The following is an 18168-nucleotide window of genomic DNA, read 5'->3' on the forward strand; positions in this document are numbered from 1 at the left end:
TCACCCTGCCCGACCCTGCCCACCCTGTGCTCATAGCACCTTCACCAGGTAGGACGCCGGCAGGTAGAGCTGGTGGGACACCAGGCAGAGGCGGGACCCGATGGCCAGCACCAGGTCTCCAGCGTTGCTACAGAAGGCCAGGGCCTGTGGGGCGCCGTTGAGCTGCAGGACCCTGGAGGGCAGCCAGGGGCAAGCGTGCCAGGGAAACTGCGGCACGGGAGCAGCCAGGCCGTCTCCCTCTCCCTTGCCCGCCTCAGCCTCTAACGGGGGCAGAGGTAGGACACTGACCGGCTGCCCGGCCCGCCCCCGGCCCGCCCCGCCCGGCGCCGCGCTGCTCACCTCGGTGCTAGCACTGACGTGTCTCTCGGCGGAGCGGCTGCGCTCCGGAGCAGGCTGGGCCACGGGCAGCGTCGCCTCACTCGGAGCGGAGCGGAGCCGGAGCGGCACCGGGAGCCCGAGCAGCCGCCGTCATGGCGAGTGAGTGCCTGGGGGTCGCCCCGGCGACGGCGGGACGGATCGGGTTCCCCAGCCCGTCTCCGTTCCGGACGGGCGCGCACCCTCCAGGCCTGCCGGGTCGCGGCGGAACGGGGCGCGCGCCGGCCCTCCCGGGGTCCCCGCGCGCCCCCTGCTCGGCCTGCTCCAGCGCGCCCTGGGCGGAGGGCTCCCCGGGTAGGGGAGGGCGGGAGGGCTCACTGTGCCCTAACTCTGGTTTTGTTTCTCCCATCAAAGTCAAATTTCTGGAAGTCATCAAGCCCTTCTGTGTCATCCTGCCGGAAATTCAGAAGCCGGAGAGGAAGGTGAGTGCCCCAAACCCCCGGCCAGGACGACTTAGTGAAACTGTCCGGGCGCTGGAAGTTTACACGGCAATTAAAAATGGCTTCAACGCGCCAAATGGAAACTCTCCCTTCACCCCCCAGGGGTGTTGCTGCTGTGGTCCCCCGAGCTTTGCGAAGGTGCCCTGGTTCTGTGGGAATTTCCAGTGAAATCATCGGGCTTTGTTTGGAGCATCCCGTGCGCATGTTACTCCGGTGCACCCAGCCTTTTCTGCCCCATCCCCAAAATGGATCCTCGCCTGGGTGAATAAGGCCGCAAAAGCCTTTTGAGAGACTCGGATTGAATTACCTTCCCTTCTTCACCTCCAACAGGAGCCTGTCACGTGTTGTTTTTTCCCTAGATGTTCTCTGTATCCAGCTGCTAAAAGGAGCTAAGAGCAGACTCTTACTCTGTGCAAATAAGTTTGTACCCTTTATGTAGACTGTCACCTTACTGAGAATTAGGACCTTAAAACCTGGGAAGATAGAAATGTCGAGCTATGTTGAATCTTTATCAGAATTTCTGGGGTGAGAAAGTGTCACCAGTGTGAGTAAAGCTAATAGATAAGGAAGGAAAGTTATCTTTAGATTCTTGTTGTGTGACAGAGAATGAGCAGCAAAGTATTTTTGTCTTTACATTCTATCCAAAGTACTGTTTGACATGTGAACGCTTATGCTTTCACATATGTTTATGTGTACTTGACAACAGCATGGACATTTGGGATCTGAGTCTACTTTTTTGTTTAACTTAAAGTCCTTTGGTATAGGTAGTTCATATATGGTGCTGCCTTTGATGAGTTGTCTTGCAAAACTCTCCACCCACCCACCCCACCCAGTAGAGTAAAAGGGCAAGCTCTGGAGTTGGGCAAACCTGAGTTCCACCCTGCTCACAACCTAATAGTTGTTGACCTTGACCATGTAAACTAAGCATGGTAGTGGAAGCAGTAGAAATAGAGAAAGGTATAGCAGTGGCTCAGAGTGTGAATACACCACTCAAGGTGTGATATGCGCTGTGGTTTTGAAGGAAGAGCAGACATTTCTTGAGAGGAATTGGTTTTAGAGGGTATGTGGGAGTGATCGGAGCCAGGCAGATCAGATCTGCAGATTGCTTGGAAGTAGGAGAGAGGAGAGTGGCCTAGAGACCTGTTCTGGGAATGAGCTGAGAAACAGGGATTTGGGCACAATGTAAGTGGAAAATGTGACACTTGGACAGATCGAGCTCTGGGAGTTTTGCTGTTGAGTTTGGTGGCATCTAGGAGAGAAGGCTGATTATTGAAGATTGAGGTGTCTTGTAAAAGTTCTCCCCCCATCCCTCCCATAAAGAATCAAAAGCTAGGTTAGTGACTAGCCTGAAGTGGTGTTGGCACAGGCCTCTTACTTCTTGGTGTGGTGAGTTGACAGGTAGGGGAGCAGTCTCAAGAGGAAGACGAGTTCTGTGATTTCAGGTTGACCGTCTGGATACTGAATTCCTTCCCCTCTGTGTGATGCCTGTAGCCTGCCCAGAGCAGTAGACTTGGGGAACTGCGACTTGTGTTCTGATCAGAGAGCCAGACCCAACTCTGTGCTTCCTTAAACTTCTTAAATTAAAAATCATTTTTTCAAACCAGTTTTCCTGGCAGTTGTGACCCCTAACCAGCCCTTATATCATTTTCTTCCCCGACCCCACACACAAGTTCCACTTAGACACAAGAGTGCGTGTACCATGTGAGAGACGTAAGGTAAGCAGTGTAGCCCAAGACAGTTTCAGAGGCAGAAGACCCAAAGATTTCCCATTCTTCTACTTGATATCAGCAGGGCGTTGTGGGGGAAAGGGGTCCCCAGACTTCTCTAGTGATGTGTATTAGGCATGTCTAAAGTGATTCCAAATAGTCACCTGTCCTACTTCACACCCAAAAAGGTGTGGAGAGTAAGTTGAAAGATGCATTTAGTGGATAGTGAATAGGTTAAACAGGCAGCTTTTCCAGCTCTCCCCAGAATATTATGCTTATTGAGTGTTACCCTTAATTCATAGAAAACACACTGTTAAATAACTAAAAATTCTAAATTAGTTGACTTCAGAATAACAAAGATTTTATCAACTAGGAAACCCTTTCAAATAAAAAGTGAAAGTTGCTCAGGTGTTACTGTTGTCTAGTGCAGTGACTTTTTCCTTGGGCCTAATCCTGCAATGTTAATGCAGATAGTTAGAAGTACACACTTTGGACTGAGATTCATTTCAGCTGTGGGATTTGAGCAAAGACTTAGCTTGCTCAGGGTAAAATAAAAGTGATGCTGTGTGGAGCAAGGAGGAAATGAGATGGTGTCTGTCAGGACTTTGCCACACATGGCGTGTGCATGGAAAGCGTGCAGTGTGTATGGTGATGTTTGATGTGGGGTTTGGCTTTTCAGGCCTCTCTGGTGAACTGAGAAAAACAAGTCTGATGTAAAGTCCATTTCTGTTCATTTACTTTTGAAAATAACTTGCTGCCTTAATTTCATTCTCTTCCATAGATTCAGTTTAAGGAGAAAGTGCTGTGGACTGCTATCACCCTCTTTATCTTCTTAGTATGCTGTCAGGTAAGCACAGGCTTCGTATGCCAGTCCCAGGTGGGGTTGTGAGTGGGCTGAAGACAGGTGTGCTCACTCTTTCTCACTGCTTCTTTCCAGATCCCCCTGTTTGGTATCATGTCTTCTGACTCAGCTGACCCCTTCTACTGGATACGAGTGATTCTGGCATCCAACAGAGGTATGGCTGGCTCACTGCACCATGCGGCGTGGGCTTACCTGGCCTGCTTGAGTTCAGCTACAGGCTTTGGCTTTACGTGGCATTCTGAGAGTGGTTAGAAAGAGAATGTGTTGTGCTGAATTGCCTTACTGAGGCTGGACTCAGCCCTGAGGCATATTGTCATATTCAGAATTGCATTTGAATGCAATAGAAAAAACCCCTAATAACTAGAAAATCTACATCACAGAGAATTAAAAAAAAAAGGCGCGGAAAACTAGAATGCTTCTTAAAAGAACTAAATGACATTTCTCTTGTATTCCTTCTGTTTTGATAACGTTCTTTAAAATATATAACTTACTTCTCAGCTTCATCTCTTTCAATTCTATAGGTTTATAGATATGCATGTGTGTCCAAAAATACCTAACTGTGTTTTGTATACTCTAGTTTGGGGGGGGGGAGGGGCGGGAATGGGGAGAGAGGTGGGTGTTTAAATATTTATAGCAATGCTTCTTTTGACAATATAGTCCGAGTAAAGTTCCAGATCAGGTGGGGGTATAGCTCATTTTAGCATAATGGAAGTAGAGGTTTATTCACAACTAGATAGAATTGTACAGACCTTCTCTCCAGGCTCTGGAAATTATTGGAATGTTATCCTTGTTGACTGTTGAAGAGAGGAACCTTTCTTATCTCTCTAAAACCAGAATGAATCTGTTTATAGTGAGTTTAAATGCAACAGTCTGTTTAAACACCAGATGACCTAAAAAGAGCGATGTTTTCTGGCAGACTAGGCAGCTGAATTGAATTATGCTCTAATCATTGATATTGGGGGTTATCCTCTAAGCTAAATGCTGCTTGCAAACTGAAACACACAATGGAATTGCATGAAAGGGAGATTTTGCTCATTCAGCTTCTTAATAATCTGCTTTTCCAAGCTAATACTGGCTGTGTTTTGCCTCCCCCTTCCTCAAGGCACATTGATGGAGCTGGGTATCTCTCCAATTGTCACCTCTGGCCTCATCATGCAGCTCTTGGCTGGCGCCAAAATTATTGAAGTTGGTGACACCCCAAAAGACCGAGCCCTCTTCAATGGAGCCCAAAAATGTAAGATTCTGAATTCTTTTCCAATGCGTTTGAGAATATGAAGTTTTGGGGTGTCAAAACATGTTTTCTACAATGCAATCCCTTTGGCCTCTGTTAGCAAGAGAGCACTTAGGGATAGTTGAGTGCAAGGCTTTTCAGGTGGGTTAGATAAGTCTGGTCAAGCGCAGGGCTTGGAAGGCTTCCCCTCTGCCAGCTACAGTTTCTCACCTCACAGGGGGTGATGTCCAGTCAGCCGTCACAAGAGCTCCTCTGGGTAGTGTGTGAGACATCTCAGAGACTGCACAGAGTATCTCTCTGGCAAATGTTGCTCTTTTTGTCTAGAACCTTGAAAGGATTCTGTCTATGGGGTAAGTAAGCCTCTCAGCCCAGCTTTGCCATCTGCTAGCTCTGTGACCTGGGACAAAGACAGACAGCAGCTGTTACAGCCACATTTCTTCACCTGTAAAGATGGGGATAATCGTGGTGTTTGCTTTGTAGCAAATAAGTTGTCACTAGTCACAGTCACCTGCGTCAGATTACTCATGTTCGGCCTTTGCCTGTAAACTGATTAGGGAGTGATATTTATTTCTTCCACATGAGCATGTTTTACAGTAAAGACCTTAAAATTAATAGGCTAAATGACTGAGTGAGAAAGGCTAATTATAAACTTGTTGATTTCAGACATAAATGAAGGCTTTAAAATCTGTATATGCGTCATTTTTCAAAAGCACAAGTTTTTGTCTTTGATTTCAACAATTTTTAAAATTTTTAAAATTTTTAAAATTGAGCATTGTTGCATACTTTAAAAAGTCAAATAGAGAATATATTTGACAGACATTTTGGGGTAATCAAAATGTGTTTTGCGGGACCAACCTTCAAGAAAAGCTGAGTTGAAGTCCACGTCCAAACCTAGGCATCCAGATCGTGTTGCGGACCAATAATAACATGTCCATTCACTGTGCCTTGAGAGATGGGGACAGTCTGTAATCAGGCCAAGCTTCTTGGGGCCACATGGCCTTTGTGGCAGAGGACATGGGCTAGTGACTGAGTGCACAGCATGGTGAGGCTTTTCCTACAACACACGAGATACGGGCCAGGAAGCGCTGGCTTTCTCCTGGAATTCCCAGCCTGTGTGCTGCACCCAGACCTGGCCGGAGAGCCTGTGGAGGGGCCCAGACGACAGTTGACCCCGGAGCGATCCACAGCCCAAGCCACCTGGCCTCCGGGTGCTGCAGATTGGCATCATCATCACATTGTGTGCCCCACACGTAGTCTCCAGTCGGTTTTGCTCCCTGGCTCAGCTTTCATTTAACCACATTTAACCACATTGTCTTACTTCAAGGCCCTTTGCCTCCTCGCATCACTGAAAGGAAAGTGAATTTGGAAGGTGAAGCTAGAGAGCCAGATACTTCCACTACAGGGCGCGTTTCTGGCAGAAGTGGCTGTCGGGCGCTCCTGGACGAGCCCCTTGGGGCAGCATCAGCACGGCCGTCCTTGTGCTTGCTGGTGCAGAGCGGGCGCTCACGGCTTCCCCGCTGGCTGTGCGGCGTCCCGCCTTGAGAACAGCTTTCTTTTCCTCTAGTGTTCGGCATGATCATCACCATTGGCCAGTCTATCGTGTATGTGATGACCGGAATGTATGGGGACCCTTCCGAAATGGGTGCTGGAATCTGCCTGTTAATCACTATACAGGTAATTGTCCCGGTGACACCCCCGCTCAGTTGTCCTCATACCCATTCACCCTTCCCGAATAACTAATCTGAGCCCTATATAAAGAAACATTTACTGAGAAGAAGCCAGAGCCCATGCGTTTGCCCTTCTGAATTCACCAGACAGAGGCCCCACAACCCGGTGTTCATGTCCGGAAAGCCAGCGCCGGAGGGAGGCGCTGCCGTGGGGAGCAGCCCACGTGGTTTCCTTTACACGTGTCTTTTAATCTTTACAGCTCTTTGTCGCTGGCCTAATTGTCCTACTTTTGGATGAACTTCTGCAAAAAGGATACGGCCTGGGCTCTGGTATCTCCCTCTTCATTGCCACAAACATTTGTGAGACCATCGTGTGGAAGGCGTTCAGCCCCACCACTGTCAATACTGGCCGAGGTAAGGACCCCGGGCTTCCTCGGGAGGGGCGCAGTGAGGAGTAATGTGTGCAGAGCCGAGGACAAGTTCCCTCGTTACAGGAAAAGCCACCGATTTTAGCCACCGATTTTAGCTACAGCTCCCAATTCCTGTGTGCATCTGCAGGTTTCTGAGAAACACAGGCGCGTCTGCTCCTAGCAGTTTGTCATTTGTATTTTCACATACGAGTGTCTCACAGACATTGGTCCTGCCAGAATATAATCCGGCCTCCTTTTCTCGGCACAGCATGAATGGCTTCCACTGCAAGGAAGAAGCCAGTTATTTTAAGTTTTTTTTAGTGGACATTTAGACAGCTTCAGTTTTTTGTTGTTACCACAGCAGTGAAACAGCCAGTATTCTGGTACATGCATCTTTACACATTTGACATTTGCCCTTGGTACGTTTCTAACACTGACAGTGCTGATCCACAGCACGTGGCCCCACCAGCGCAGCCCCGAAAGAGGCCTGAACTTGGAGCGCTCCGTAGGGCATGTTGCTCTGCCGCGGGGCCTGGCTCATACGAAGAGGGAACTACCACGGGGCGTGTGAGCCTGGCCCTGGCAGCCGCCTAGCAATGTTAGTGTTCTGTGTCTGCCCCCGAAGAGTGCCAACAAACTCTTGTCACAGGAGAGTCTTGACAAGTGCATATTTGTATCACATACAAATACTGTATGTTTGTTACTAAATAACTAGGAAACCTGACCAAGAGAAACCAACTTCTTTAAAAAATTACTAAATATGTTACTCAGAGTCCCTGGCCTCCAGCAGCCATGTCATCTCATTATTGAGGCTCAAGATAGGTCCCCGGGCAAATGAAGGCCGCATGTGCTCCACAGAGGACAGAGGAGTGAAACGCGAGGCTGAGATGTCAGGGGGCATCAGAGAAGAGTGGACAAGAGCCGAGTCCCTGGCCCTTCCCGGAAGTTCAGGAAATCCAAGCAAATGGGACACCAGAGACCAGACGGCAGGGCTTCTCGGGGTGAATTGAAAGGCAGGTGGAGGAAGGGGTGAGTTCAGGAATGTGGCGAGACTGTCACCGGCACTGGCTGGTGGCCACACCTGAGGCACCGGACAGTGACCCTGGAGTGGGCTCCAAGCGGGGGTGATCTGCAAAGGCCAAGGAGACACACTGCGTTCAGGAGCAGGCCAGGGAAGCAGTGGGAACCAGAGATGACCAGGCCCGGACGGGCAGCGCTTGCAATGGTGACCGGTCGCAGTGGTCGGCTGTGACAAGCCAGCCTGTCTGAAAAGGAAAGCATCGAGTGAGGCATTAGGGACGACAAAGAACAACAGGGAAGTTCTTGATTTCAAGAGTGATGAAAAATTGACGCGCACAGTTAGGTGTTGTTCACTCTGAGTAAGAACATCATGCTGTCAGCGGGAACATCTGGGACCTGCAGAGGGTGCATCTGGCGAGGTGGTTCTGCAGCCCTGTGTGTGGTCTCCAAGTACTGGGCTTCCTGGGGACTGAAGGCAGGGGGAGATGGACGGGTCATCAGGACTGGAGCCTGGAGGACAGAGGTTGCAAAGGTCACAGAGCTTTGAAGGCAGCCTGGCAGCTGTATCTGAGATGCTGTGACTTGGCTTGGTGACAAGAAAATATATTGCCAGCTGAGCCCTCTCAGGTCTGCGGGAGAGGCCCTTGCTGCGTCCTGGCGAATGGGAAGGCTGCACCAGGACGAGCAGGGCAGTACAGGTACAAGACAGCTTTTGCTCCCGAAACAACGCTCACATTAGGGCTTATGTTGCTCCAAGAGACGCAGTGCTTATAAATTTCAAGAAATAATTTTGTTAAAAATGAGGAAACTAACGGGGGGGTTGGGGGGGAAAGTGCACAGGATTATGGTGATGGCACACGGGTGGCTTGGTGATGGGAAACCCATGGGGATTACAGTTGAGAAGGAAAAAAAAATGTACAAAATGATGTAAAAATAAACTTATAAAAAAAAAATTAGGAAACTTAGATCTAACCCTGACATTAACCTACAACATCTGTTAGATGCTTATTACAAGCCGAGCGCTATTCTAGACCCTGGGAATACAAGTCAGTGAACTCACGTTACAGCTGGTCTGGTGTCCCGCAGATACCGTGGAGGAAAAGAAGGCCAGGGAATAGGGGACCGCTGGAGGGGGTGTCCCAGTGCGAGTGTAGGAGGGCCTTGACCAAAGTAAAAACAAGCGTCACGTGGCTGGAGGAACCCAGCAGGTGCAGAGGCCTAAGGGAGTGACCTCAGGTGTTCCAGAACAGTGTGTGTGGCTGGAACAGAGCGAATAGGGGCGCACAGTTGAAGCGGAGATCATGGGGCGGTAGAAGCGGAGAGGGTTCGGAGCTGAGCAGGTCCCTTCCTGCCTGAGCAGCCCGAACTGCAAGCTGTGCTGGCTCCACCCGCCACGTCCCTGAATTCCGTACCCTGGGGAGATAGACCAGTGCTGTCCTGTGACAGGTGCCCACGTTTGCTTCCCCTCCATCCCTCAGGAAGCTGGCAGCGTACTCCTGCCACCTCCCCCCTGCCACCCCCCAGCATCTGCTCACATGGGGTGAACTCCAGGTAGCCCGAGTGGGCACACGTCATTCTCTCTGCTTGACCCTGGGTGTGGGAGCAGCCAGCGCGAGCCCCACTTTGTCAGGGCAGCCCCTGCACTGTGCCTGCCGCCTGGGGCTTTCCAGGGACGTAGGTTTGGTGGCCCTCGCCCCCTCTTCAGTATAGGACCCCGAACTGTTGAATTCAGCAGACCCTGCTTCACTGGTTTTTCATAGTTGATCTCCCTTCCACGCATCTGGTGGCCACTGTCTCACCTCTGCCCAAGAAAGGAGTTGGGTTGGTTTAAAAAACTAGAGCAGTCCGTTTCTGGAGTCTCTGAGAAGAGAGAGACGAGGCTGCGCAGATCATCATATTCCTGTGGTCGCAGGCATAGGCACGTGAGTTACATCGCCAGTTATGTCTTCCTCTCTGTTAGCTGCTGGGGAGCTTAGAGCCAAATTTAATTGCTCTGTTCCTTTACCACATGTCCCCTTCTTCGCCCACAGGAATGGAATTTGAAGGTGCCATCATCGCCCTGTTCCATCTGCTGGCCACACGCACCGACAAGGTCCGTGCCCTCCGGGAGGCCTTCTACCGCCAGAACCTGCCCAACCTCATGAATCTGATCGCCACCATCTTTGTCTTCGCAGTGGTCATCTACTTCCAGGTGCGTCCAGGTTCAGATTTCAGCTTTGGCGTGTGCGAACCCCCGCGCCTCCCTGGGATGTCTATGCCATTGTATCATTTTGAGCTGATGTGGTGGCACTTGAAGGGAGCAGGTTCCCACGTGAACGGACAGGAGTGTCCCACTGGGTCACTAGCCTGAGCTAACCAGAACTAACCAGAGGCAATCTACCGTTTCTGAAATTGGTTTCTCTGGATTGGGCTTAGCAGGAGATAAAAATACACTTTCAGCTCAAGAAGTGGAGCGTAATTGAGCCTCACGCTGTCTTATCCAAGGCTGCAGAGTGCGTGTAGCGCCTCTTGCCTACTTGGAGAAGGTCCTCTCCCGAGCGCTCTCAGCTTCCAGATCACTTGTCTGTGTGACTTGCTTTTGAAAAGGACACATGGGCTGCTGGCTGCTGTGTGCCTGGACAGCCTTTCTTGATCATCCACTTTGGATCTGACTGAAACGGAGGGGGCAGATGGAGAGGGCAGCTTAGTAAGTTTCCAGAAAGCTGTCTGTCCCAGCTCAGCGCCCCTGAGCGCCCAGTGGGTCGGCCGCCTCGGCTGGACTTCGCCAGGTGCCCGATCAACACAGGCCGACACTGTAGGGCTTGGCAGGTGTTTGCAGTCGGATTGTCAAGAACTAACTTTATTCTCTATCCTGAGACCTGTTCTAGGCACTAAGAGTTTGTGAAAATAACATAAAAGAAACCTTTCCTGTAGGGTTTCAGAGGAAAATATTGTTTTAGAAAAGAGTGTTTCTGTTTATAATTAAAAACACCCAAAAGGGCCTCTGAGGGGTGTGAGCTGGATCCCACGTGGTTTGCTCACCCAACCCCTGTAAGAGCACACTGGCGAGACCACTGTCGGGCCATGGGCACATGTGCTCAGGCTCCCCTGGGTGTCCACGGAGATGCCAGTCATCTGCTGGACTTTGTCTTTTCAGAGTAAGGGGGTCCTTCCGGGGCTGTGCTTGGTGCTGCTTGAAGCCCATCTTCGGGGAGATGAGTCCATGAGTCCCCAAGTGCAGAGGCGGGATGGGAGGCATGAGAGCCCTGGCCTGATGCTTGGGCTGCTCCCTGGTGCCAGACCTGGCTGTCCCTGCTGAACTGAAGTGGTGAAGGGGGTTTCCCATTTGGCTTTTCAGGGCTTCCGAGTGGACCTGCCTATCAAGTCAGCCCGCTACCGAGGCCAGTACAACACCTACCCCATCAAGCTCTTCTACACCTCCAACATCCCCATCATCCTGCAGTCAGCCCTGGTGTCCAACCTGTACGTCATCTCCCAGATGCTGTCCGCCCGCTTCAGTGGCAACCTGCTGGTCAGCCTGCTGGGCACCTGGTCTGTAAGTACCCACTGTCACCAAGCCGTGCTGGGACTGTGCTCTGCCGGTCGCGTGGTGTGGTCTACGTGTGTTGTGTTGTTCTGACTGTTTCAGCCAAAGAGACTTCCCTGATGGTGTCTCTTACCTGTTCGGCACATTACATTTTCTTTTCGCTGAGAAACCTCTATGGAAGGCACTTGAGCAAAACCATAGTGTTTCTCATCTGTCAGACTTTATTTGATGCTCAGGGGTGATGAAACGGCACTGACAGCTCTCTCTGTTCTTCCAGGATACTTCCTCCGGGGGTCCAGCCCGTGCGTATCCCGTTGGTGGCCTCTGCTATTACCTGTCCCCTCCAGAGTCTTTCAGCTCCGTGCTGGAAGACCCCGTGCACGCGGTCGTGTACATAGTGTTCATGCTGGGCTCCTGCGCCTTCTTCTCCAAAACGTGGATTGAGGTCTCAGGCTCCTCGGCCAAAGACGTAAGTGGAAGTCACAGTTTCTAGCGGGGAGAGGAAAGCAGGAAGCTGTAGTTGTCACTCGTGCTGCCAGGGGTCGCAGCCTGGCAGCTCTTCCCGAGGAGGTGGTCTGTGAATTCACACACTTCGTCCCTTGGGCGCGCGAGGGTGAATGCTCAGCGGGAAGCTGGAGCCACCTGAACAAGCCTAGTACACGGCTGTGCTGCGGCCGACTGCAGTGCGCGACGTAGGTGTTGTCAGGCGCCGGATCATTCCCTTTGCTTCGAGTTGAACGCTTAACATTGTGTTCTCCTCTGTGGACTTCACGTAGGTTGCAAAGCAGCTGAAGGAGCAGCAGATGGTGATGAGGGGCCACCGAGAGACTTCCATGGTGCATGAACTCAATCGGTGAGTGCTGGCTCCCAGCCTTGTTTTTGTGGTTTTTCTGCAGGTCAGACATCCTGGTACGGCTTTGGGATTTCTGGTTCATTAAATCTCATCCTTGAGCTAAGGGTAAAAAAGTCCCTGTGTCTTTAAGTATGTATGAACGTACGTGCTGACACTGGAGACATAATCAGACAACAAACACAGACTGCTCCTCTCCTCGTGGGGAGACAAGCTTGTGGCCCGGGGGTTCTGGGGTGGTGTGGTGAGTGTGAGCCAGGGAGTCCAGGCGGTGGTCTCTCACCTCTGCAGGGGCAGGCGGGATGCGTCCTCGGGGCTGGCGGCCTGTGAGCTCAGAGGGGCCAGGGTCGGCGCCGGAGGCTGAGGCCTACCTGGAAGGATAGGGGGACCGGGGGAAGGCGCTGCTGTGTGAACCTGGGCAGAGGTGGGGGCTCAGTGCAGCTGGGGGACACTGTGGAGGAGCTGGCCATAGCCTGGGGTGCTTTGCCCTTTTCACTTGGAAGGGAGCGGCCTGTTGGGCAGGCGGCTGGAAGTGGTGTCTTTGTCGTAACTGCCCATCTCTTCTGTTGTCTCCTGGAAGCAGCCGCAGGCAGCGTGTGCGCGAGTAAGTGTGATGTCCCTCTGAGTCAGGGCAGAGCAGGCTCGTCCCGGGAGCACAGCTCACGCACAAAAGCTGCCACAGGATGAGTTGTTGAAGCACAACTTGGATGACTTCCCACCCAGTTCCACTCATCCTCTTCAGAAGAATTCTCTGCAGCCTCTACATTTACAGGGCTGTTCAGTAGAATGAACGTAGGAAGTGTTAACTTCCCCAGTAGCCACATTCAGAAAGTAAAAAGATGCCCCTGAAACTAACACAATGCTCGGTGCCAGCTATACCTGCATAAAAAGTTTAAAACGAAGCAGGTGAAGTTAATTTGAATGATACATTTTATTTAAGCTAGTAGTGATATGCAGAACAACAGGAATAGATGCAGGATAACTTATATTAGCAAAAGAAACTCCGTCAGGGGATATTTCGCTTTTCTGGCTTGTTTCTTTCCACATCTTTGTTTGGCCTGGCCACGTGTTACTGGCCACACATGGCTTTTGGGCTACTTCCTGGACAGACCACCCTAGTCGAGACCACTAGTGTGAGTAGGTAAAAGTTGCGGGGAGAGTGGAGTCCCCTCTCTAGGAGCGAGGTTCCTGAGGCAGCGGATGCAGTCCACCGCCCAGCCCCTTCCGGTGGGTGGGCCGGCAGGCACGTCGCCGACACGTCTCCCACCCCCAGGTACATCCCCACCGCCGCGGCCTTCGGTGGACTGTGCATCGGGGCCCTCTCCGTCCTGGCTGACTTCCTGGGCGCCATCGGGTCGGGAACCGGGATCCTGCTCGCCGTCACCATCATCTACCAGTACTTCGAAATCTTCGTCAAGGAGCAGAGCGAGGTCGGCAGCATGGGGGCCCTTCTGTTCTGAGCCATGTCGCCCCAGGACCAGGCTGTGGAATTGCTGAGGAAGGGGGAACGAGACACCTCACTGTGGGCGCGCTCAGCCAGGGCGTGCCGCTTTGGCATGTGGACTTTTGTTTCATAATGTTTTTGAATTTCATATTCCTTCATTCCACTTTGTAAAGTAGAAATTTTCCAATTTGAGAATTTGCTTTTTATTCTGGCATTGGCAAAAGAACTGTAGCGAGGTTTGATTCGGCTGACTGCCAGACGTGGGGATGGCAGACTACCCCCGAGCGTCCACGTAACTTCGGTTTTAACCTTTGCACCTTCTCAGAGCGGCGGGCGGCCACAGTGGCCTCAGCGGTTCGCCCACGAAGGGACAGTCTTGTTGGTTAGAAGCACAAACGTTTTTGCAATGTCTCCGTATGGCTGTGGTGGGTGGTGAGGCTGGGAGCAGATCGTGTGACTTGGTGGACGAGGGGCGCACATGAGTGCCCTTCATATCGGGGTTTGGAACATTTGGCTTAAAATTGTTTCTCTGGAAGACAGTTGTTTTCTCTTCTGAAAGTAGTGTTTTGGGCAGAGCTTCTTCCAAACGGGGGGTCGTTTCCCAGAGACACTCCTGGCCACCTGTGGACTTCTCTGCGTGTGGGCGGTTCCTGTCACCTGTTCAGTCAGGCTTGAGGCTCAGAAGAAGCGTTGGCGGCTCTGCCCTCTGTCTTCCGTCGGCGAGCGTCCTCCGAAGCAGGGAGGTCGGGAGTTGTCAGCTCTACAAAGTGGGGCCTGGGCGGCTCAGGCAGGCAGAGAGGACGTGAGGGGTACCGTCTGCTTGCCTCTCCCCGTGGTTGGCCCTGACGGGCGGGGCCCGTGGAAGACGCCGCCGTTCCCAGGCCACCGACACCTGCGGGGTGAAGGCTTCCACGTGTCTTTTGAGAACTTTTTTACTGTACTTAGGACCAAATGCGAGTAAGTAAGTGACAAGATGCCACTGATCTCTCAACTTCCAGCAGAAGAGGGGCACACAGGCCTGAGAACTGTGGTGAAATCAGGGCTAGAGAACATGATTTTTGGTAAGTTGCTCCAGTGTTTGATATAAAAAGACTTCGCAGTCATGACTGAAATAAGTTGTTTGGAATTACAGGTGATTAGCTCTTAGGACTTGAAACCTCCAAGGCCTTCAGTGAGGCCCCTCTCAGGGGAGAGCACCTGGCAGAGCAGGGCGAGGGCAGTCTGCAGGGTTCTCACTAGGGGCGGGGGGATGTGCAGCCGCAGGAGAGGTTCCCCGTCAGCAGCAGCCACAGCGTGGCCTTGATACACCCAGCCATGGTCACATCTGTAGACGTGCCAGGCCCAGGCGCCTCTCTGGGTCAGGAGGGCGCTCCCAGGAGACCTCACTGGCAGCGCAATCAGGAAGCAGACCAGCCGAGGGGCACGAAGCGCCTCGCCTAGCGCTACCCGGCCAGTCAGCAGCAGAGCCAGGCTGGGCCTGGCAGTCTGGGCAGCAGCCCGGGGACACCACCACATCACACGTGGCCTTGTCAGACCCAGTCCTGCACAGGCCCTGAGCCGCCCCCACCACGCCACCTGCCCAGCCGCCCTGTGGCTGGGATGTCTCAGCCTAGACGGCAGGGCAGCCGCCCCAGGCTCCTGGTCCCCCTGGGCATCTGTGCCCTTAGGGGGCCCTGTGCAGCTTGGGCTCTGTGATCAGCGGTCACCGTGGTGGGGGCTGACCTCGGCTTCCAGGGGACTGTCACTGTGGACGCCAAAATGGCATAACTGAGATAAGGTGAATAAGTGACAAATAAAGCCAACTTTTTACAACCCAGTTGGTCCTGTTCTCTTGGTTTTCAGCACCCCTTTATTTGGAAGAATAAAAGTGAGAGAAGAGTTTCGTGGCCCTTTGGGTGTAGATGACGTCGTCCCCTAGATAGACGTCCACTCGGTGCGTTTGACCTGGAAAATTTTCCTCCCCTGGTGCTGTCAGCTGTGGACTGAAATCAGGAGCCCGGGCAACTGTCCTGGTGCCTCGGTAGGCAGTGCTCACCTCACTTCTCTGCTCCCCAAGCCCACTGGCCTCCCCATCACCCTGCTCCAGAGCTTTTGGCCGGCACACTTAAACACCCCTCCTTTCCACTCCACAAACCACGTCACTGAACCCCCGCAGGGTACAGAGCAAGAGCCACTGCTTCCCTCAGAAAGCTCATGCCTCGGCGGCGGGGGCCCTGCAGCACCTACCAAGCCTCCAGACCTTTCTTCAGGGTTCCTTCTGCCTCATAAACTATTCATCCTGCAAAGCCCAGTAAAGATCTAAATTGCCACCAGACGGGGCCTGGTAGCAAGTCCCGCCTGTGGAGGCTAAAAAAAAATGAACAGTCCATTGGGAAAAGGTGTAGCAGACTCGAAACTAAACATACCTACCCTGTGTATAACTAACTATTCCACTCCTGGTATTTACCCAAGAGGAAAAAGCTGAGGCATGTCACAGGCACCTGGTCTTGAGGCACAGCTCACGCTATCTGGAAGGGAATTCGGGGAGTCCAGTCCCAAAAGCACCCCCTGTGATTCCGTTTCTGTGAAGCTCCAAAGTAGGCAAAGCTAACTGACAGTAAGCCAGACCTGTCGCCGCTGGTGTATTGGAGATTGGTGGGTAAGAACCACCAAGGAGCTTCCTGAGGTGACCATCACATCTGTGATAGGGTTCGGTTTCACTTGTTAAAACTCATGGAATGGCCCTCTTTAAAAGTGCAACCTCTAAAAAGCACAAATATCGCCAGATAATTGTACGGATGCTGAAGGAATTGGGATTAAGCTGTATTGACATCTACAACTTTGAAATTCTTAAAAGACAAACACATTGTTGGTCCTCCCTGGTGGCGCAGCGGGTTAAAGCACAGCACTGAGAATCTAAAGCCACTTCCTCATGAGTTCAATTCCCGCCTGCCCCGGAGGCGACCACATGGCGCGGCAGACCTCTCCTGACCCGCCCACTGCTCCCCTCAGCAGTGTACTTCGTCCATCTGCCTGTTCTGCTCCCCACTCTGTCTCTGGTGAAGCCTCACGCCGCCCCTGAGCCTCTGGCCTGTACCCCAGTTCTGTATGAACAAATAAAAAAATCTTTAAAAAAAAACAAAAACACAATGCTAAGTGGGAGAAAGGAGGGGTGCTGTTCTGGTGATAGGGGTACAGCTCCTGCAACTTCTGCTTGAAATGCCCCACAAATGTTGGGAAGCATCCAATGTGCACAGGTGGTTTGAGCACCCCTGGGTTGTGGAAACAGGTCTGCGGAGAGGAGACCCTTTCCGGCATACAGCACTTTGAAGCTCCTACAGAAAGCGTGCGGAGACTCCTTGCTCCTGGCCGCCCTAGCCCTAGCCTCAGCCTCCTGGCCAGGAGTTCTACTGCGCAGCAAGGTGGCAGCCCGGGGCTCAGCCCGGAGGGGCTGGGGTGGAGGCGAGCCGGGCCGGGGCGGCGCTGCGAGCATGTGGCCGCGCGATGGCGCTGTGGTCTCGCCCTCGCGGGCGCGGAGCCGCGGAAATGCTGGGATCGCGAGGACCCCGTCGCTCCCGGGGCGGGAAAGGTAGAGGGACCCACACTGCCCCTGACATCCCCGTCCGTCGCCCACCGGACAGACCCAGCCTGCCAAGCGGACTCCCCCTTGCTTCGACCGCGCCCCCTTGGGTCACTCCGCGCCCCGGCACTTCCTGCCAGCCCTTCGCACCTGCCAGTTCCCTCTCCTGTAGTCCGGGGGCTCCCACCACCCCAGCGCTGTCACCTCCCCTAGGAAGCCCTCCCAGCCCTGCCCTTGGCTCCTAACCCAGGGAGCCCGGGCGGTGGTTGGGCTGGCGACTGTCTCAGCGAGCTGAGCCCCTCGACCCCCAGGACGCCCGGCTGTTTCCTGAGGCGGGTCACCCCGGTAGGCATTTGCTCTTTCTCCTCCAGTGACCTGATGTGGCACGAGCCGGTCTAGGCGCACGGGAGTGCCTGGGCGTGGAGGGCCAGGGCACCCGGGCTGCGGGCTGAAGTTAGGGGGGGGATGCTACCCCGCCTGGCGCAGAGGCGGGGACCCCACGGGACACTGACTGCGGACCCTGCTTGTCCCTCCAGTCGCGGGGACCAGTGGAAGGGTTCACAAAGATGGCTGGGTCGGCGGGGCGGAGGCGGTTGCCCTGGTGGCAGCGCCCCGGGCCAGGCAGTGCCGTGCTGGGGAAGACCCCCAGGAGTGCCCCTCGCGCCCCCCGAGTGGCGCCTGCGGTTTCCCGGCGCTGGGCACCCTTTGGTGACGCCGTGTCCTGGGTACCGCCGCCCCCCTCCATCGCGTGCACCCCGTGGCCCCAGACCCGCACCCCTCGGTGTGGCCTGTGCCCAGTACTGCGGCGCGCTGTGCGCATCCGGGCCCGGGGGCGCGGGGCGGGTGCCACGTTGGCCTCCGGGCCCCTCCCCCAGCGCCCCTCCGCTCGCGACCCCAGCCTGTTCCTCCCGTGCGGGGTCCGCGTGCCCGCGCCCCGCCGCTACCGCAACCCCATTAATCACGCGGCTCTGACGGCGCCGATCTGCGCGCGGGCGGCGTGACGGTGACGGTGACGGCGGGTGACGGAGCGGGCAATCGGCGGGCGCCCATCGGCACATCTTATCGCGCCGGCCCAGCC

At 53.6% G+C, this 18168-nt stretch overlaps 1 protein-coding gene across 1 annotated transcript; it reads left to right on the forward strand.

Moving 5' to 3' along the window:
• Nucleotides 1–320: 320 nt before the first annotated feature.
• Nucleotides 321–15344, forward strand: SEC61A1 (Sec61 alpha 1 subunit (S. cerevisiae)). Its single transcript, XM_004692324.2, has 12 exons — nucleotides 321–477; nucleotides 730–797; nucleotides 3303–3368; nucleotides 3459–3537; nucleotides 4486–4617; nucleotides 6179–6288; nucleotides 6542–6695; nucleotides 9742–9902; nucleotides 11049–11246; nucleotides 11515–11706; nucleotides 12014–12090; nucleotides 13361–15344. Exons 1-12 carry the CDS (start codon nucleotides 471–473, stop codon nucleotides 13545–13547), a joined length of 1431 nt encoding a protein of 476 aa, XP_004692381.1. The 5' UTR covers nucleotides 321–470; the 3' UTR covers nucleotides 13548–15344.
• The last annotated feature ends 2824 nt before the right edge of the window (nucleotides 15345–18168 follow it).

Source organism: Condylura cristata, unplaced genomic scaffold (genome assembly GCF_000260355.1).
Source record: "Condylura cristata isolate star-nosed mole 26May11 unplaced genomic scaffold, ConCri1.0 scaffold00033, whole genome shotgun sequence".
Taxonomy (NCBI): domain Eukaryota; kingdom Metazoa; phylum Chordata; class Mammalia; order Eulipotyphla; family Talpidae; genus Condylura; species Condylura cristata.

Excerpts from the sequence above, each read along its gene's own strand:
- SEC61A1 (XM_004692324.2), top strand. Across the intron at positions 3,369-3,458 it reads TCTTCTTAGTATGCTGTCAG|ATCCCCCTGTTTGGTATCAT; the intron begins GTAAGCACAGGC and ends GCTTCTTTCCAG. Across the intron at positions 11,247-11,514 it reads GCCTGCTGGGCACCTGGTCT|GATACTTCCTCCGGGGGTCC; the intron begins GTAAGTACCCAC and ends CTGTTCTTCCAG.